At 41.1% G+C, this 22,024-nt stretch overlaps 1 protein-coding gene across 2 annotated transcripts in view; it reads left to right on the forward strand.

Moving 5' to 3' along the window:
• Nucleotides 1–22,024, forward strand: part of PLXNA1 (plexin A1) — a 140,628-nt gene that overhangs the window by 71,949 nt on the left and 46,655 nt on the right. For both annotated transcript variants that reach the window (XM_053469448.1, XM_053469449.1), the window contains exons 4-9: nucleotides 1,989–2,126; nucleotides 10,536–10,636; nucleotides 12,330–12,453; nucleotides 12,983–13,136; nucleotides 13,853–13,952; nucleotides 21,352–21,466. In XM_053469448.1, the coding sequence (XP_053325423.1) occupies nucleotides 1,989–2,126; nucleotides 10,536–10,636; nucleotides 12,330–12,453; nucleotides 12,983–13,136; nucleotides 13,853–13,952; nucleotides 21,352–21,466 (732 nt within the window). The remainder of the gene's footprint in view (nucleotides 1–1,988; nucleotides 2,127–10,535; nucleotides 10,637–12,329; nucleotides 12,454–12,982; nucleotides 13,137–13,852; nucleotides 13,953–21,351; nucleotides 21,467–22,024) is intronic.

Here is a 22,024-nt window from a genome sequence, read left to right on the forward strand (position 1 = left end):
TTATTAGTTGTTAATTGGCCGCTTTAGCCCTTCATGGTCTTCTAGATGGGTCACATGATCCGAAGAATAGGAGCAGTGTTATTTTTTTTAACATTCTTACGTCATATGGAAAATGGTCAGAATTCAATAAAGTTCTAAAACTCCAGAACCGACTTATAAACCATACGTTCCTCCTTTTCAATATGGCTTAAGCTCTCTTTTGGAACCTCAATGCTTATATAAAGATATTAAGGTGTATAGTTTTTATATACATGTTGCCGTGGAGCATTAAACACTCTGAAAAGCAGAAATTCGGAATTGGTTCTGGGGTTTCAGAACTTTTTCAACTCCCGACCTGTTTTCCATGTTCAAATTATATAACCCCATCCCTGTCCTTTGAAACGTGAGACCCGGGGAGGCCTGGACTGGCCGTCTGATACGTGGGGCAAATGCCTGTTGGGCTGCTGGCCAACAACATCGGGTGCTGCAGCGTGCAGTCTGTGGTATCCAGCTGTCGGCTGCTCATATAGCATTAGGCAGCCACTGGCCTTAAATTGCCTGTCCCGTTATCCCCTCTTATTGTACAGTGACTTAGGCATGTAAGGAGCTTTTTGATGGCCGATAGAGCGTTGATCATGAGGTCAAAGATGGGTAGAGGCCATATTTAAAGGGTTCTTCAAAATCATGCAAGATTTTGGACTAAAATAATGAAATCGATTCCTCGGCTCACAGAGAATTACATTGGAATGTTTGGAGTTCAGGAAGTATTTGTGTAAGCGAGAATTGTTTGCAAACAGTGTCTCTGTTTCTTTAAATCTGCTTGAGTCCTCTCCCTTAATTAAGTACATTTGTTTAGTAAAACTGCCTAAAAATAATCCTCAGATGATGTTATCGGGATGCTGGCGGTGAATCAAAGCCGTGGCTCTAATTAAACGAGGCCTGTGATTTGTTTGTGTGTTGGCATATATTTCCATCCTAATGAGCAGCTCAGGGGAGCCTCTGCTCTCTGCTCCCAATTGTAGGATGATCTCCGGGACCCCTCGGGGGTGCTTTGCAAGAGCGGTTTTCTAAGGGGGTGCAGCCTTGCCTTTGGCCCCCTTATTTTCTGCTTTGGTTCCATTAAGAGATCTGATTATGAAAAGGGTTAAACCCGGGCTTACGCGTAATTATCCCCTTCTGTACATGTTGCCACATAGGATTTAATCACGAAAAAACATAACTAATATTTGATCAAGTGGAAAAGTTCATTCCAAATCCCTATGTTTATTCCTAGAACCAAATGCAATTAAGGACTGTTTATAACTCACTTGTGACTGAGAAGAGTAAGACGGTGGACATGATCTCCAAGACATTTCTTACCAGACTCAGAATTTTGCCCTTTTTTTTTTCTCCCCGTTTCTTCCCCCACTTTTTGGTGTCTGTTATTTTACACTCATGTCTCTCCACCTCTCTAACCTGCCTCGCTTACACCCTATCAGTTCCTCTTGAATCTCTGCATTTTCCTTCATGATATACTTCCCTCTTGATATACTTCCCTCTTATCGATCATTGATCAGATCTGGATTCAGAACACATGTGCAGGTTTCAATAGGGGTTATCCATTTGTTGTTACCCTGGCAACATCACCCAACATCTCTATGCTTCATAAGACCACGTTGGCCTAACTATGTGTACTATGTGAGCTTCACCGGCCGACTGATCTGCACTGAACGACCTACTTCCTTCTAGTCCACCTGTATAAATGTTTAACGTTTGCAGACACCCTACATTACCTTATCCAGACTTCTGCTATTGTTGTCTCTATGCTTAAATTCTCCTTCCTCTAGTTGGTCTTGGCTCCAAAGACTTTCACATCTCTGAAAATGCATTGCAATTTATTAGTCTGCCTTTTTCTTCTTTTAGAACCCATAACAAAGCGTATATTAATATATATATTATCCATATGATGTGTCATATCTTTCCATGGTAGTCTTCTGAGGTTGCTAACTGCTGCTTTCCTCTCTCCGCAGATTCTGATAGACCTCTCTGGACCGTCCCGTGCCACCCAGCAATACGAGAACGTCGTGGTTCATGAAGGATACGCAATCTTGCGCGACCTGGTGCTAAGTCCCGACCAACAATATATCTATGCTATGACAGAAAAACAGGTAAGGAACGAAACCGTGCAAACTCTCTATGATATGGGATGTGAATGATACAGGGTCATTTTGTGATTCCTCCTCACTTATGTAGATGTATAGGCTGATCTATATGGTTTCTAGCAGTCAAACCAGCACAATCAGAGCAAATATTTTAATGGTAAAGAAGATGCCATCATCCCCCTGTTGAATGACGACAGCGCGCTCTCTCTCTCGCATGCTCTCTCTCGCACGCTCTCTCTCGCACGCTCTCTCTCTCACACTCTATGGTCTGATTCTGCCGTTCTCCTAAGAGAGTGCTTTTCCAGCCATTTAAGCAGCAATATTTGGTCGTTTTGGTAGTGTGAGGACGTAGATGCGGAGTCAAGAAGGTTAAGCTAGACCATGAATTTAATGACTGAAGCCATTGCCGTTTGTGTCTAGGTTGTGAATTCTCCCCTGGTTAGGATGTAAGAGCAGGACAGACAAAAAAACAGGAAAATAAATCCAGTAAAAGCCTTCATATTTTAGTAAACCCCCCCATTTCTGCCTGTGATGTGGGTCTTTTTCATACAGCCGGTAGTTAGAAGAGACCTTTGGCTCTCGCGCTCACTGTTGCTAGGGACGGCAGGCTCTGTAGGATCAGTTTATGTGTAGGACATTGTGGTTGTTGCTTTCCCTTGATTGTCTTGCGCTTGGCTTTTGTCATGCTAATGCTATCAGTTTTGTGCTGTCGCCAGGTGAATAAGAAACAGTCTCACATGAAGGAATCTTGACTGAAGGATAAGAATTCAGGGAAACGTTCTAACGCGGAGTGTTGATGTAACAGCTCATTGACACCTTCATACGAACGTTCAGCTGTTTGTTTACATGTTTATCTTATGAGCTTTACGTTTTACGTTTTTGTTGCTTTTTGAATACCAATATGTGCGGTTTGCTTGCTGCCCGGCAGATGATGATACTGGTCCCATGGCACCAGCTATACAGAATAGGAAAATGCATATTTCACCCTTTTGCCACTTGGGTGATTAAATAATCCAAACGCGGGAAACCTACCTGTGGATCCCGGGGAGTTTTTAGATGGAGATAGATAGAGACACAATTTCTTCAGGGTTTCTGGTGTACAATTAAAGCTACGAATAGGGGTTGATGTCATTATTTTTTGGTTTGTATCCATATTATTCTGGTTCCAAAGAGGCAAAATCCTGGAATGAACGTTTTAAAAATGTATAGGTGACATGCTAGACCTCAGAACAACGAGCACTTGGCCAAGCCGCTCCGACGGATGTAAATTCACGTTGTCCTCACTTAATTTCATCCCGATGATGGAATACACTGGCATAAAACGATCAGGGCCGAAGGAAGTATTTTGCTAATGCACTTTATGCACCGTGGGTATTTTGTTTTTAACAAAACTCCGCAGTCCGCACGTGGAGAACAGTGGCTTTTAGCAGACAAAGACATCTACTGGCTTTTGTACACAAAGCTCATCAAACCTCATCTACAAAAATAGCAACCAATAATACTATAATAAATAGCTTCTATATGATTATATCTATCTTAGAGAGAGCAAACTGCAGGGCCAGCTTAAAGCTCGGGTTATTAAATCCGTCTTAGCATCATACATTATTATAAGTGATGGTTCCTCGGAAAAGGGCCGTGCGGTCTTCTTCTCAGAGGTAGAAGGCATGATAATATATATTTTTTCCCTTGAAATCATTACTGCCCCTTTAGAAGTAGGGACTATCCAGCTAAATGTGTTTTTTGTTCTTAACAGCATGTTTTGTTAGGATTATGTGAGCATTTAAATTTGTTTTATTTCTGTTGGCGACTCTTTTGCATATTTGTGGTTATGACAGCCTTAGAGAATTGTTTGGTTAAATGCCTCCATTGTGTGTTTGCAACAGTTTTTTTTTCTTTTAATCCCTCCATTCCATTCTTTTTTTTGTTATATCCAGTATGTGCTATTCAAGACTTTAATACAAAGTATTATTCAAAACAGAAAAGCTAATATATTGTGCATTTCAAAAACAATAACTTTTCTACAACAAAAAAATGCTACATTTGAAATATTTTGCAGCTCTAACTTTTTTATGGATTAGAAGTAGCCTAGGAAAGTAACAAACCCGGATAGACAGATTAAATCACGGCACCCCCCCAACACACACTTCTTCTGCAAGTGTTTGTAAACTTGTAGAACTTTGCCTATTGTCTTTCTGCTTGAGGAACCATCTCAATTGATTAAAGCTTTGCTTCCAGCGAACACCTCCACTGCGGAGGAGCTGTCTCCAAAAAAAGAAAAGGAAAATATTGATACCAAATATACTATGTAAGCAAGTGACAGGGTAATGTCAGCACGGGGAACATCGTTAAGATGTGTGGCATGATTGGGTGTCTCTTCTCATGACGAGAGTGGAATGAGAACAAGACGCCGTGTGAGATGGATCCTTCCTGAGAATTTCTTGCTTCTTCTATTTATTCATGCATGCAAGATTCTTGGTGAGACGCTAGTTGGGTGACAGCTCCCTGCCTTGGTTTACGTCTTGACGGGGACGTGATGGATTGGGGGGGATCACAAGTTTCAAGAACCTATTTTCCACCAGTGTGTGACAGCCCATTGCGGTCTGTTCTTCCTTGGCTGGATTCCTTCACCCCCTGCCTGTAGGTTTGAAGATGTGAGTTTTTGCCGAAGCTGTCGCTGCTCCAGACGGAGAACCTCACGTCTCGTGTGGACCTCTCCTGAAGGTGCTTGGATTGAGAGAATATATTCACGTGTAACGACGTAACTTGTGTTAATAAAGTAAAATATTTGATCTTGGAGCAGCAGAGAATGTAATTAAATGCACAGTTGTAAGTGAGCTGGAAGGCCTATTAAAAAAATGAAGGATTTTAATCAAGCATAGGGGAGCAATTAATAAACCGCCTGTAACCCTAACACACTGACTGCTGCACCTTGGGTCTCTGGAGCCCCGAGTGCAGAGAATAGCGGGAGATATAAGATATCCTTTCATCTTCCGAGGTTCCCGGTGGAATAAGAAAATAGGATTGCCTGTTGGAAGAGGTATCGATCCAACCAAACAGATTTCTTCAGCACGCTCCCAATACGTCTTAAGTCCGCTCGGAACATTAGATAGAATGATGCACTCTAATACTCCTGTGTGTTCAACACCTTGAAATGAAAAGCTACTTCAAGACAAGTCTGATGTAAGAAACCCCTACAATGCCAGAACGGCTTAAACGGCAACTACACTGGCGTTAGTAGGGTGGTAGATAAGTGGAACAGCACCCTGGCTGACATGGTAGAGGCTAATACAGTAAGAACATTTAAACATGCATGGGGTAAGAATAAAGCTATCATGAATAATAAGGACAAGACCAAGGACTGATTAAGGTTTGAGTCTTTACAGCAGGAAAAAAGGGCAGACTACATGGGCCGATCTGCCATCCAAGTCTGTTTCTCTTTTATAGTTGTATTTATTAATTAAAACTACCTGTAGATGTTGTTGCTTTTTCCATCCAAGTCTCTTTTAATAAAACGACTAATTCCTGTCCGTCGGTGCTTCTCTTACCCCCCCCCTCTTTACATTGAGACAATATAATCCCCATCCATGTTGTCCTGTGTTAATTCAGCAAAATTACCAGGCGTGCTTGACGTAAGTGGACAGATTTTACACTTAATTTCATGTTTGAATTGCCGTAAACCTGGCGGATTATAAATGCCGCAGCTATCTACCGCCGTAGAAAAGACATTCCTAATCCTGTTTTGGGTTCCTTGCCGGATTTCCCATCCTTCCCCGAGTCTTTTGTAACTTGAAGAAAGCTGCCAGCCGGTGCATTGATTTTAATCTCAGAAATAAACTCCTCTGAAATTCCTTATCTCCCTCCGAGAGGAGTTTGGAAAGTGACCAATTCCGTCGGATTAAGTGGAGGATGCTGTTGGAACGGTATCAGCCGTAAGACTAACTTGGCGATGCGGTCATACTTTTAGATCCCTGTCGCGTGCAGACAATTTTGTTTTGTGGAATACGTATAAAAAAAAAAAGTATGGTATAGTTTAATCTGTTTGTATCATAATTCCAGATGTCATTTCTTCAGATTAAGGTGGACCTTAATAAACTCATATAGGGGACTGCTCCATTCCAGGTTATCTCCTATCGGCTTTCATACGCCTAAATACAATGTATCGGTTCAACCAAGTTAAATGTTGGGGAACTTTGATATGAAATTTAGGTGCCAAACATTTTAATATCATTAGAAATCCTTTTATGAGTCTTTAATTTTTAGCCGCTATTGCCGGTTTACCTGCGTTCTCTGCATCTATGATCCGTCGGCATTCGAGTTTACCTCTCCAGTGTGTTTGAGATGAATGCGACGTTACTGTCCTTTATTCCCTGCCCTTGGAACTAATGTCTCCCGGGGTATCTTCACACCCTTTTAATAGTTCGACCGGTTCAGTCTGATTATTACGGCTGTCTACTGCTTGTCCCGAGGCAGGAATATAATGTCCAGGTGATGCCCTTGGCTTTGGGGACAGGTGGCTGCGCAAGGTGTCTTTTACATGATAGATGATGTAGCCTCGTTTTGTGGACCACTGATGCATTGAAGTTGCTGTATCTAGTAAGGCTGAGACTCCAGCTGTGTGCTCTATTTCTGTGCATCCCATGCTTCGTTAAATAGTCCTTCTAACGCCCCGGTAATCTGTTGTCCTCTCGATAATGCCATCCTTCATTTCTATGCAGGTGAGAGAGACGTTATGTAGGCAAACAGGAGCGTGCGCTGCACCAATCTCACATGGAAAGTCAGCTGAACACCTTCATAGGCCGAGTCCATAAAGGGCCAGAAAAAGGGCCTCTTTAAAATGAATTGTATCAATTAAAGGAAATACTGGTGTAAAAATTGAGTTGCTCTCCTTTCGAATCTTTGGTCAACTCGAAGCTTTGAATTGCAATCAGAAATCAGGATACTCATGGTGCTCGAACGTGTTCAGCTTTCTTCTCATGTGTTACATGGCGCACATTGTGCCCAAAACTACTAGATATTTTTTAGTCATTAAAAATGGTGCGCTCCCTTTACTGCCCTTTTGATGAAAATACTTCTGCTGTCTGTATTGGCTTTGGACAGGATTCTCAGGGTAATAGACGGGGGAGCCTCGTGGTCACAGCGGTTTAATCATTGCCTGTTTTTAATTCCATGTAAAGTCCTCCGTGTTAGCGAGATTTCTAGCTGCAAAACTTAAAGGGAAAACAGCTGTCTAGTTCACAAGCCTACAATGTGGAATTTAATTACCTGCTGGCCTGCGGGCAAATATTAATAAATTTCATAAATGCCATTGACTCTAGTGTATCAGATGAAAGCATCTGGTGTTCAGAACTTACTTCTTTGTGTTTAGGGAGATATTCTGTGAAAGATATAGGCGGCTCTCTGAAAGGTTGCCCCTCATTGTCGCAAATTTGCTTATTTACAGTCGGATGGAGTGTCGTGGTATCCGTGGTCATAATGTGAATTTAACGCTAGCAAAATCAAAGAGACTCCTGACTACTTAGCCTGATTTATTTTAATTACTTGTGTTTCAGGACAGGTATCCTTTGGGAAACATTTGAGTTGGCAGGAGAGTTGTGCTTTCAGCTCCTTGCCTTCACTATACTTTAAGAAGGTCCAAGCCCAGTGAGCTTCTGCTGCAGGAAAAGCTTGACTAGCCCCGTATAATGTATTATTAAACAGCGAGACGTCTTCAAGATCTCCTCGCTCAATGGATAATGCATGATACACGGCCAGCTCTGTCTCTCTTGCTGGTGAATCATGCCAGCGTTGGCGCTTCATAATGAATAGTGACTCGAGGGTGCAAAAAACCACCACTCACCTGCTGCACCTCCTTCCAACTCTACCTTTAGACCCCATTGACATTTCCATTAGTGCTGGCAGAAACCTACTGGAGTAAATGTCGAAACGTTTTTGGTGTTTACTCGCTTTATCGGAACGCTCTGTAGGTTATAGAAGCCTTTGAAGCCCTATGGCTGTTTAGAGATCATAGTACTGGAGCTTAGACTTCACACGGAGAGGTTCTGCACCTACGACACTGTGCATCTTCAGAAATTTCCTAGTCTCCATGCTAATGCAATCAGCGTGTGTTCCTGATCATGCCGCTGAGTGGGGAGCAGATCCGTGATCTTAGCAATGTTTGGGCTATGCATCTGCGTTCTCTTGTTCTCTCGGATGCTGAACGAGGCCAATTTCTATCTTCTTAAAGCAGTTTCTGAGAATTGTTTGATTTTTTAACTCCTTGAAGTACCTCCAACCTCCGTCTGACACATCTTTTCCACTCAGCCATGTACAATGAAAAAGACGCAGGTTTATGAAAGCTAAGTAGACAACCTTAAAGAGACCTTCCCTAATGGTCACCTTGGTCAGGGGCATCAATTCTGTTTGGGTGATTAATTTATTCCAGCGGTGGACACCGATAATGTCCTGAGAAGGAGTGACGAGGTGAGCTCACAAGAAATGTTGCAAGATTTAGGACACAAAGACACTACAAGCAGTAGACAAAGACTTCTGGAACAAAGCAAAATCCTATCGAGACATTTTCTGCATGTTAATGTGACGAGCGCGGAATCTCAAAAGTGACAGGATCTTTAAACTGCGTTGGGAATTTGAGTTCCATCAAAAGTCCTCTGTCGTCTAACCATATTTTAAAAGCCTTTTACAATAACCACTAGTGCTGCTGCAAACACACCGTGCTGTTGCCTGGCAACCCGAAAATGAAAGGATGCTTGAAGATTTGGTTCGTTTCACTCTCTGTATGTTAGAGTTGCAGAGAATTACAGTAACATTCAAGATGTTACTCTTGAAATATTGTCCGCCGCTATTGAACTACAACTCCCATAGTTCAAAGCCAGTCTTTGAGAGTGGGGGGGGGGTGTTGTAACAGTAGCATCTGGAAAACTACCGCTTATCTAGTATTAATAGCCCTCGTAATGTGTATCTATATGACATTATATGTAATTATCACCTGCCTAGATATTGCCGTTCAAGCGTTTCTTGTTTAATTGGCACATTAAACATTTTTTTTAACTAATATTAAGGAGGATGTATAATTAATTACCCGGCCACTCTGGGGATTTTTTTTCTTTTACCCAAAGCAAAATAAATAAGCATTTAGTTCTGGGTGAACTGGAATAATTTTAAGGAATTATTTTTCTGTATTTGTAATAATTCGCGCCTAATTATTTAACTGATGCCTTTTGTAGCTATCTGCCCACAAATGGTTGGTTTTAGTATATTTATTATTAATCATATTGCCTATAACTGAAGTGTTTTGGAAGGCGTTGAAGGTGAGTCCTTGTACCCAAACTATATGGACTTTTATGCCACTGGTATTTTGGGCTTCAAACACTTTCTTGAGGTTAGGACAGGGGCTTTCTTAAGTAATGCTGGTGGTTTATGTTAAGATGCGCATGTTCCATGGTGGTGCCATTATCTGTTCTATGGCAGTAGAATCTTTTCAGGATTTCTCCAATTACCAAGTAATGAAATGGATAACCCTGTGCGTTACTGGTCTTTGTATTCTGGTTTATTCTGAAAGCTTGGTGGGTTTGCGGCTCTTGAAGACCATAGTTGGACATCCCTTGTGCTCATCTTTTGATGTTGAGGAACTCAAAGTGCTTTGTTATACCCAGACCCAGATCTTCTCTTTATTCATATTTCTGATAACATCCATGATGTGCATTAAATATGTTAATGTTGTCATTAACTCTCTGAATATTCCTTCTTTCTTCTTCGCCTGTGCTTCTCCTTCCCGCCGTTGTGGTCAACGGAGATCACGCTGCAGAACTGAGCTGCAAGACCTATTGTTTAAAGACACGGTGCTTAGGCAGCTTTCCAAACACGCTCTGCATACGCTTAGTGTTTCTCTCTCTCATGTCTCTCCCATTTGAAATTCACATTGCAGTTGTTATCAGAGTGTTCTGCACATGTTGTTCCGAGGTGGAGAATTAAGGGTTTAATGAGCCCCTTTCTGGTGCGTTACATTTGAATATTTAGGGCTTTGACTTGTGGAATTCTCTCTGGCACCAAGACGCTCTCGCTTAGACCGACGGTCACTGATTACAGGGCCAGTGACTCCTGGTGCGAGCGGCCATGGAACGCACTGTTCTGTTTCGTTGCAGAACTTCAACTGCACTAAACGTCTTAGAGGATTGATGTTTTTTGGGCTATTTCTTCTCATTTAAAGGGATTCTATCATAAAAAGTAATCTGTAAAGGTTGTAGTAGCAGTTCTTTGGTGAAAAAACCAAAACAGTCAAAGAGTTATTCCTATACTTTACTTCTCAACAGCTACTTCAGTTTCTCATAATATATGCGTATGTGGTGGGTGAATGTTAAGGTGATATCATTTTTAATGGCTTGTTCATAGAATCTTTATTTTATTTGTACTTTTTTCCAGGTTACACGTGTGCCGGTGGAGAGCTGCGAACAGTACCAGAGCTGTGACACTTGCCTTGGCTCCAGAGACCCTCACTGCGGATGGTGTGTTCTCCACAACACGTGAGTACAACTAACGGATCCCGAGGAAGCGGTTGTCTCTGCCACCGGTGACAGCCGCCGTTCGTCTTCTGCTTTAAATAGCACGGAATTCAGAAGTTTGTCTCCTGTGAGCATCCACTGCCCGGCAGGAGAGCCGCTAGAAACATAGAAAAGCCATGCATAATAATTTAGACCAGGTTTAGGGAGGATATTGTGCGTACAAGTACTAAATTATTACATTAGCTACAGAATAGACAAAAACATTAATGCCAAGGTACAAATAATCTGAGCCCAGCGACACCTGACGTAGGCTAAAGCTGACCTCAACTCTTGGTTTAGAGAATAGATCCTACATTATTGGATTTATGAGCAATGTGGGTCGCAGTCTCTGTGTTGCGCAAGAAGCAATCTGGGAAGAAGTGGCGGAGGGACGGTATGGGATGGTATGTTAGATGCCCACACGGTCTTTAGAGTTCAGTTCAAAATAATTTACCACTTGGTAAAGCAGGGTGCGTAACAATGTCATGCAGGGACACTATGGGGTTCCAGCTTCAGAAAGAATGGCCTAAACCCAACTGTCCTGAGACACATAAAGGTAAAGTACAGCATAGCATTGGTTTGCATTGTGAATCTCCGCATGCATCCGGAATTAAATCTTTTCATAAAATATAAGCACAACACTAGGAAGAATTAAGTCCATATTATGGAGAAAATGTTAGATTCAAAAAGGGCTGTTCTAGTTCTCTGCCTGGTCCCAGGTGTATGGTCAGTGAAGGTATAAATGTGTTAAGGGTAATAGTGATGTGAATTCCTTCTGCCACTTCTTCTGCTGAGCTAAATGTAGCCCTGATTACTTGCATTCTGGACCCCTGACATCCAAGTCGGTGCGGTTACCCCTCGGTTATGGATGTCTGGACAGGTCTGGCAGCCATTGGGTTGATAGTCCTCTAAGGTACGCGTCTGCCAATCTTTCCAGCAAGCAACGTTTCATGTGTCCGGTCTGGCAGAGAGCCCCCGTTTGATCCGCAGCGTGAGAGGGGATCGTGGATATTTGGGACAAGAGACCTGTCAGTCTTAAGTGCTAATTCCGCTGTCCTCCACTGCCATATTTCTCAGCTGTCAGCGCTCCTGCAGAGCTCTCAGCGAATTATAGAAAATATTCTTACCACCTTTAAATCTCCCCCATCAAGTTAAAGCATACGTATTTCAATGGTTGCCAATTACATTTGGGATTCTTCCTATGTCTTAATATATTTTATGTAGTTTGAATATGGACATTTACCTTTTGTCCTCCTTCTTACCGACTCTATATGAACTTGGAAAATAGAACAATTTTTGTGCTACGTATGATTTCTTTTTCTCATATTTTGGTTTATTGCTTTCCGTATGAGGATGTTTGATTGACTCAGACCTTTGGTTGAGGAGGAAGCAATGTTGCGTGTCGTTAGGAAACAGAAGTCTTGGAAACTCAAGAGCTATTTTGTTTCCTATTAAAGGTTTATGGGCGCACTGCATTCTTAAAATGCCGGGTCATACTTAGGTCTGTTAATCTGGGTTTCTCCATGTAGATTTCCCATCGACTATTTTTGCCCGTGTCTGTGGACCTCATCTCCGCCAGCAGTCCAGGCTTTACTCCAACTTGTATTAAGTTCTTTTCTGCCCCTTTTTCCCTTTCTTTTCCTCTAGTCAACAAATTATTCCTTTCTCCTTTCAGTTGCTCCAGGAAAGATAAATGCGAGCGAGCAGATGAGCCTCATCGTTTCACATCTGACCTGCACCAGTGTGTTCAGCTTACAGTGCATCCCAAAAACATTTCTGTTACAATGTCTGAGGTCCCGGTGAGTGAGGTCAAAACCATAACTAATTAAGAATGTTTCCGGGAGTTTAGTTTTTTTTTTAATTATTATTATTATTATTATTATTATTTATTGTTTTATATAGCGTCATCAAATTCCGAAGTGCTGTACAATGGGTAGACACGACATAATAAGTAGTATGTAACATAACAATATGACTTACATAAACAACAGGTGAGGAGGGCCCTGCTCAAAGGAGCTCACAGTTTTAAATTTCAACTATATATATAGTATGTTTTATATATAACATTTTAAGCTTTCAACTATAGTATAAAATGATCAGTTTATGGGCAATTAAAAGTGGTTAAGCGAAAAACACTCGCCTAGCTATAAAATAGATTTATTCCTAGTTAGCAAGTGAAAGTAACTGTAATCTGGGATTTAAAAAGAACATGAACATCTGCTGGGGGGAAAAAATGAATTATAGTTTCCGTGGATCATAGAATTCCCAAAGGTTCCATTCAGTGTTTAAACGTTAGATAACATGTTTGCACTTATTGTATCTGTTCAGATGGTATTACAAGCTTGGAATGTCCCCGACCTCTCTGCTGGGGTGAATTGCTCCTTCGAAGATTTCACAGAGATGGAGGGACACCTAGAGGATGGGAGGATTTACTGCAGCTCACCTTCGGCTAGGGATGTCATCCCAATTACACGAGGCCATGGTAAGTTCCTCCCTTATACTCTAATATGCTTTTTTTTTTTTGTTGTAAAGCTTTTTTTTTTTTAAACAAGTTACAGATTATTTAATTCACACAGGAGAGAAATGTGTGATTTTTTTTTACTGACTGAATTGGGGAGAAATTACAATAACTTTTCATTGACACAAACTGAACTTTAATTTTCAAAGTGATATATAAAACATATAAAACAATTGTAATGAAAACCTTTTTTATGCCCGGTAGTGCTAGGATAAGCATTGTTTACTGTTCCATGCTAACGAAGGACCCTCCTCCTCATAGATGGCACAGTTTATCGGGCCATCAGAAAGGGTCAGACCTTACACATGACTCAGTGTGAGTAACCGCAGGCATTGGCTTCTCTTAGCCAAGGGACAGAAGGGGCCGATCTGTTTGCGTCGTTCGTTCCCACTTCATAAATAGCTGCTACAGTCACACAACAAAAGACCCCAGTCTGGCATAAAACTCCCACTCAGCTCTAATGCTCTTTCCTTTAATTCTTGGTTTTAAGAACCGGCTTTTGTTGGAGAACAGAAGCTTCTTATGTTTTTATTTTCAACGTCCACTCCTCAAGTGTTTTTGTTTTATTTTTAAAGGACAAGTCTCGCCATTTTTTTTTTACGTCCATGAGCTTCCAGATCCTAGAACTTGATTGTTTTACGCAATTCGTTGGCTTTCAACCTGTCTGGTTTATCTTCCAGGTGACAAGAGAGTGGTGAAACTCTACCTGAAATCCAAGGAGACTGGAAAGAAGTTTGCCAGCGTGGATTTTGTCTTCTATAACTGCAGTGTCCATCAATCGTAAGTTTTTGGATTTCTGCCTTTACTGTTGACTTTGATCACAGCAGAAACATGCGCCTTGTAAACGCTCTATAAGAGGAAATCTCCATGTTCTTAGCTTAATTTCTCACAGTCCGGGTCTGGTTTGGGGAGCTGGCTGCTCCGCCTTTAAGGAGCTGGTCCAAGATCATATGGCCTAGGGTTAAGTCACTTTGGATGTTATTGAGCATTGCCCTAGCATGGCAGGTTGTCCTGGAGAAACTATGTATATTCTTAACATAAAAGTGCATGGATTTTGGGCATAGACACAATTAATTATGAAATACAACAGGTTCTAGAACAGTCCAACAAAATGGTAGGTTTTGGTATCATCCCAGGCATGACTTGCTCGGGATGCAGGACCTTTTTTCTTATAAATAAATAAAGTAGTCATGGCTTATCTGGCACATAAATTAATCCATTGACATCATCTGTTACCATTGAATGAAAGCCTGGAGATGCCTTAGAATTTGAAAATATTCACAAAGAAGGCTTTATTCCAAATGTGTAACAGTCAGAAGCGTAGACTTGCAAATGAATTAAATTGTTACCCATCACAAAAGACTACTGTGCCTAAATGGGATAATTAGTGTGATAATTTGAATAATGGCAGAAACAAAACACTGCGCGTAGTAAGCTACTTCCAAAAGCAGACTGCAGGGTCTGTTCCCCAAGAACCCAACCGGCACAAGAATAATCATTTTAATCTCGGTGGATACAGTAAAATATTGCAAGGGCTGACGTGGCCCTTGCTGTAAGAGAAGTTCACTGGGGGTGTTTGCTGTTTAAATCATCAGTGTTCTGCTGGAATAAGTTACAGATTCAGCTTTAAATGCACTTAATTGACACAAGTCTCCATTGCATTAGCAAACAACTGTATGTTTGGGGAAGAAGACGACTGCCGTGTAATCTCTTGCGTGGTTCACTGCAGTCCTTTTTGGGATTTAAAAGGTTATTTTAGTGGTGTCCCCCCTAAATTTGCTCTTGATCGCAGACTCTTCCACACACTGGCCTAGAAAAAGGCACGTGGGAGCTTTGGTGACCGTGTCCTCACGAGCGGAGGATGCTCTTTTCATGCAATCCCTCGGAAGCCACTGTCTCTGTTCATAACCACAGGGCCCATTTATGGTTTAATGGAATGTGCTCGGTTATTGTTTAGAGAGAGGACACGGAATCAGCTCCGGGGGACTCTTGCGTGTGAGAGTGATCAAGCTTTTTCTGTACATCTGTTACTTTATAAACATGTATGTTCTATATGATTTTTCCTTTCCAGTGATTGAGCCTCGTATTCGGGACTTGCTAATGGAACGTCTCTGTGCCCTGCCTGCCTTGGGATGCTTCTTGTAAAGGAAAAGCTTGCCGGAGGCGTTTGTGATCCGCGGGAGTCAGCGGGGGGTGTTTTTGTTGTATAGTGTTTGATGGAACCTATATTGTTTATGTAAAATAGACCTGACAATCTATCTTCCATTCAAACGGGGCTGTTCGAGATCCATTTCTATCTGTTTAAACCCAGGGGATGCTGACAATTGCCCTGGTATCCTTTCTTTCTACCTAAAAGCCTTTCAGCGACTCTATTGCTGCTCACTTTAATGCTGAAGCTATAGCCCCCCTCCTTGCTGGAGCATAGAACTTTTTTTTCCACCAATTACTCTATATAAACAAAGAATTTGCTGGCAGATAAGAACCATATGGCCCATCTTTTCGGCCCATTTTCCTGACTCAAACCTTAATCAGTCGTTGGTCTTGTCTTAGCTTCAGGAGCCATATGCCTGTCCCATGCATGTTCAAATTCCGTCACTATATTAACCCGTAGTGCTTCTGCTGGGAGGCTGTTGCTCTTATCTACCCCCCTCCCAGTAAAGTTACTTTTCCTTACATTACATCATAAGTCTAGGTATTTAGACCAGTTAACCTAGCACGGCGCTTATTATAAATAAGTTATACTTCATAGTCTAGCGTTCTTCCCCCGAAAAACCGCTAGCTCCATAGAGGGTGGAGCTGCCAGCCCTACCCTTCCACACACGCTCGTCTTACCTTCCAAACCCACCAGAGAGTGACGGCTCTGCGCAATCCCTAAATTAATATCCGCCGTCGAAATCAAACTGCATAAATTTGCATACGGAACACGCCAATTAACATGTTTGTAGGTAAAGCTAAAGGCTTTTCATTTTGAAGCACGGGGAAGGAATCTGCATAGACGGGGAAATGAATTCTTTCTCCTGCGCGTGCAGCTTAATTAAACATTTCCTCAATGTTGTTATGTGTGTGTGTGTTTTTGCTGTCTTTCGCGTAATACAAATTTATATTTAATGGCTGCTGAACGTCTACCTCAAAGGGGGACCTTAGGCTGCGGAGCCGCGTCTCCGCCGAGAGTGCCCTACCTTGGTATATTAAAAGTCTGAGGGGGAACTGGAAAAGATTCCTTGAATTTAAAATGCAGATCTCTGTAACTCTGCGTTTCGTTCTAAAGTTAATTCTTAGCCTGTTTACAAAGTTTTTCATCCAGGACTTTTTCCTCCAATACCTTGGAGACCTTCAGCTTTTTATTTTGTTTTATTTAGTTTATTATTCTGGATGAGTTTTCGAGAGCATGGAATTTGTTTTTTTGATTAGAATGTGATTGTGACCTGATTTTCAGACTTGTTGTCTCCTCGTTTGAGTACGTTGGGCAAATCAAAGAACAATAGAACATCAAATTAGAACATCTTTAGAAGAAGAGGTCATTTTATTCCATGGTTTTAATTGATTCTTGTAGGTTTCTTTTTTTTTGTCCCATCTTGTCAGTTACTTGATCAAGAGCATTCATTCCATGATATTGGAAAGCTAAAATCCCACCACCACTCCGAAACTACGCAAGGTGATTGCTTTATGGCAAAGGCTATGAACTGAATTTATTATTTATCTTAATGAAAGTATTTACAAAAAGTTCACTTCTTCAAAATAGGTGTTAATTCATACATAAGGAGGTCTACAGTAGCTTCTCACTTCTCCATGTAAAGATTTATATTGCTTTTGTGTTGTGAAGCCCTCGTAGGGCCAGCCTTTTTGGTTTGAGTCTTAGTTGCCATTTGTTGTCACTGTAGAAAGGACTTTTCCATTCTGGAAACCTGACGCGGTTTCAAACCTGCTTATGATCACGTGGCTTGGATTTCCCATTGCCAACGGTTCCAAGAGTGACTTCAGACACAATGTTACGATGTGCGTGTCTGAGTATTTAAATAGCATTGGGAAGAGCGATTACCCCGTAGCTTTCTCTCTTGGAAGGAAAACAACCTCTGGGAAGAACACAGAGAGCTGTTTGTCTCAAAGAAGATGGCTCATTTTGTTATGGGATGGAAGGAGTCAGGGTTGGGGGTCAGGGCAGTGTCTTGCTATGGTTAGTAATTAGCATATGTCCAAATTCCCTGTGGTTTGTCAAAGAAGAGATTTAAGATGTTTGGAGTGTGGGATCTGACCCCTGAGCTGGGGGGGAAAAAACGAAACTGTAGGCGTAGATTAGATGTGTATGGATGGATTCCCAGGAATTATTGACTTCACAGTAGAAAGGTGTTGTTGAACAGTTACTTTCGATTATTGTTATTTTTATTACCGTGCTGCAAGATTTACAGTTCAGTGTTTAAAACATTTATTTAAGTTGTTAATACCTTATATTTGGTTTTCTTAAAGCTCCTACTGGTCCTTTGTTTAAAGTGATTACAATAATAATCTAAAATACTAGAAGTATTATCAAGTTGTTTTAAGGATTGTTTTTTTGGCAGTTACTGAATCAAAAATGCTTGTTAACACCTTCAGCCGTCAGTCAGACTTCTGCCAACTTCAGGTTAGACAGCTTGCATGTAACCAGTCCCAATATGTCATCAAAGTCCAACACCTTGCCCATAGTCTGTTCTTTTCTTTAAGTTGACGTTTAATAGACCAACAGGACTCCTTTGACTTTAACGTGCTTTGACCGTGTTTGGGTCTTGCTCATGGGCGAGATACTCCATTACCTAGTAGACAAATTAACATGAACTTGAGTTATCAAGCTAATTGCCTATTATTGTTAGCAGTCACGCATGCTAATTGACACCAAGAATCGTCGGCTTTATTAAGGAGCACTATTTACAAATTGCACTTAACAGCTCGTTATGAGAAGACCTGTGGGTTGTAAAAGCTCTTATGTTGATGAACTTTTGTCCTGTCGTTCCTGAGCTCCTTGATGTTATTTTGAAACTTGCGGCTTGACCTTATGGAATAGTCTGGCTGAGATTTTTTTTTTTAAACTTCAAATAGTAAGGTTGGTTAAAAGTAGAGTTTATTGTGTGGTTGCAAAGAGTCCAAGCCGGTGCCTGGACATTTACTATTAACTAATAAGTGTCAGTTATCTTAGGAACACAAAATATTAGACATATAGACCTGAATCTATATGATCATGTTTGCGGCTGAAGGGTTCCAGAAGACCAGTTTTGTGGCTTATAAATATATATATGTAATTTTTTTTGTAAGATTTGATGCTGCCAGACAGCACAGAAAGGTAGTCATGTCTATGCAGCCTTCTCCAGGTTGTCCCCAAAACGAACCAACAATTTATATTGGAAATCAGCCAAGGTAAGATGTAATATTTCCTGATTCCCCAAATAATTTGGAAGTATGGGGGCCCTCAGTATTAGTTTCTTTGAGGAGGACGGGATCACGTGTAATATGTTTTAATGGTGAAGAACATCATGAGCACTGAATGTTCTAAATCATGGCCCTACTTGAATATGATTTTAAGGAGTGAACAGAAGGTTTCTTATGGTGCTCACCGCCTGCAGTGGCTACTGACGGAGCGTGACCTGTATATTGTGGTCATCAAAGCAGATGCAATATCTTGAATGCACACTTTCTGTAAAGAAAGCCATTTCTTTTTATTGTGTGTTTCCGACTCATAGAATGAACTGCTGCTGATTTCAATGTAGTGGGGATATAAATCAGCAGAATGTCAGCAGATCCATGAAAAATCCTTTGAGCATAATGGTTGCCGGTAACCATGTATCCAGAATATCATACTTCCATCAGCCTATGGGAAATCCATATTTGATGACATATCTGGACTGTGTTAGTAAAATGATTTCTTTAACTTTGCCCATTCGAGTTTGAGCCTATTTATTTAAAGGCTATCACGCATCCCACGTTCCAAGCAGGCTTCAGTAAGCATCCATACCGCTGCAGTCAGCATTGCACCGAAATATCCCTGGCTGTAAATGCATCTCCTTATTAACTCTCCATTTACTTTGTGTAATAGCTACAACGTATTCGTTAAACGAACGCATTTACCAAATGTCAAGGCTGTTCATTTAAGGAGTCTCCAGTGTAAATAAAATTATATCCGCTTCTATTAAAATGACTAATGACATCTGCATATTCAAATAGTGGAACAGGCACGCAGGAAGGAATTTAAGGAACGTAAAAGGCAACTGAGTTAAGCAGCCACACTTCTGCTCGTAGGTCATGCCGACGTTGGCTGTAGTGGCGTACAAGGCATTGACTATATTGATACTGTACACCCTATGCTTATAATATAGCAATTTAGCTTATAGTGTATAATTACTTTACTACATGACCATGACCCTCAGATAACCAGTGTGTAGCCTTAATGATCTTGCCCATAGCAGTGGCAACTGTGGTCTTTATGCTATCTTTGGAGGTATCTGAGCTGGCTGGGGTTCTTTGGTGTAGTAATATAATAACTGAGGTCTCATAGTAGTCAACCTTAGCCTAACAATTGGAGAGGAGATTGGACTTTGCCTTGTGCACCCCCCCCAAAAAAAATCACCCTTAAAGCCCATCTGCCATTGTTTCCAAACCTACCTTTTATAGTTCAGAACAGCAAACAAATCCATAATATAGCAGAGTAAAGCAACGAGATTTAAGTATCTCTCCCACATTGTGAAGTTGGTGGTTGCTGATTGTTGCTGATTGGTTCAGACAACCTTTGTAAACGTGGAGCGAGTAAAAGGGAGAGAACTTCAGAACACGGACCTGATTAGATATGCTGTCAGTGCCACCCTCTGCCACAGACGGGATTCTTAAAATAAACGTGTATACTAACTATCTCCAAACCAATTCCACAATTAACCAAAAGCACAAGCTCTAAGTACTTTTAGTAAATTTATTTAGTTATATTTAAGCCCTGGTAACGTGGATCCCTTTTAAGATTTTATCCTGTTTCAGAGGCCACATTGCACACGCTCTTCGCTGGTTAATTTTCCGACCACGCTCAGCAGTTTTTTCATGTACCGCTTTCCACGTTACTAAATCACACTTAAGATCATTCGCTTGCATATGGCACGTATTTGTAAAGAAATTTTTCTGTTTATTTTGCTTTTTTTCCCAAATTTTCTTCCAACTACCAACAAGAATAAAAAAAAGTCATTAACTGAAATTATTGCAAGATAATGGGCCAAAAGTACCATACAGTACAGAGATTAGCGCTCTCTTTATTGTGAGCAAAAGGATCGGGCTGCCAGCTTTAGCAAATGTAAATTTTTCAACCTTTGTGCAATTATAATTTTCATGTGAATGGATCGGAATTAATGCAGAGCTTTTCTGCCAATAGGGCTCTTGTTCAGGACGTGGGACAGCTTTTTCATTTTTTTCTCTCTCCGCTGGATAAAAAACTGTTTATAAAAATCATTAATTCACCCAGGAGGGAAGCAGAGATCACAGACCCAGAGCTGTGTTTTCTTGAGGCATGCGGGTGGCAGTTTGCCGGTGACTGTGGGAGTGGGTCAAGAGGGAGCATTATTCCAATGCAGGCAAGGCAGCTTGGTTCATTCGTACATGTACACAGCCTGGAAATGCTGTCAGTTCCTTCTAATTGTGTTTAGTTGCTATTTCTTAAATTTTGGTGCATCTCAGCAAAACCTTTTTGCCATTCAAAGTGCTCTAATCCATCATCTTCTCTGATTACTGGTTGAACCCTGGGACGTTGTATTGAGCTTGCGCTCAGATGGAATGAAATATGCCAAAGTTTCCTTTGGTTTCTTAAGGAAAAGCACACATACCTATCAGTGTTTATATACAGACATTCACATAATTTGTGAGGATGCCATTTGCATTCCTGGGAACCTCGAGGGAGTGGCTTCACGAGGGTGTGGGGCTAACCATCCTCAGGGGTGGGGCTAGCAATGAATTGTATCACCCTTAACAAAACTTTTCATCTCCCCACCAGTCGGGCAATCGATCTGAGTGGTAGAGGTAATGAATTGGAGACTGCAAGACTAGTGAGGGGATAAAGTTACCCTGTTGACTAAAGAGTTCTAACATTATTGAGATAGATGTACATATATATTTTTGTAATTGATTTTAGGAAAGGAGGATCAGATATTCTAATTTTAATTATGTCTGTCTGTCTTTGCAGTTGTCTTTCCTGTGTCAATGGATCTTTCCCTTGCCATTGGTGCAAATATCGTCATGTCTGTACCCACAACGCAGATGACTGTTCCTTCCAAGAAGGAAGAGTAAAAATGTCGGAGGTAAGTCTTAGACCTGTTAATTTGTCGGATGTGTTTGTATATTATATATATTTATAGAATATTAGTGTGTGTTTCCATATCTGAGTAAAATGTATGTATTTGTAGCCATCAAAGGTTATGAATAACAATATTAATATAATAATTAATTTGTATTTTCTAGTACATACGCATTGGTTCTTGTTCCCCCATTGCCATTAATTTTAAAATGCCCAGTTCATGGGTTCACCCTAAAAATCGAAATTTAGGCGAGGAAGAAAGGTCGAGAAGGTGACTTGTAAAAGAAAAACTTTAGCTTTCCTAAAAAGTTGTGACATCAATCCGGGAGGCATGTGGGGGATTAGTGTATTGCAGGTAGATTTTTAAGGACACTTGGTTAGCCATGAAATCCAATATCAGACACCTTTCTGCAGAGGTAGACTGCGGAGAGACTGCACACAAACGCTCTATCGGCACATACAATGTAACAAAAGACGGAGAAGTCTTTGCAGGCGAGAGGGATCCGCAGTTACAATGATGCGCCAAGGAAAATGCAACTTTTCACTTCCTGCTTTTCATACA

Source organism: Spea bombifrons, chromosome 6 (genome assembly GCF_027358695.1).
Source record: "Spea bombifrons isolate aSpeBom1 chromosome 6, aSpeBom1.2.pri, whole genome shotgun sequence".
Lineage (NCBI taxonomy): Eukaryota > Metazoa > Chordata > Amphibia > Anura > Pelobatidae > Spea > Spea bombifrons.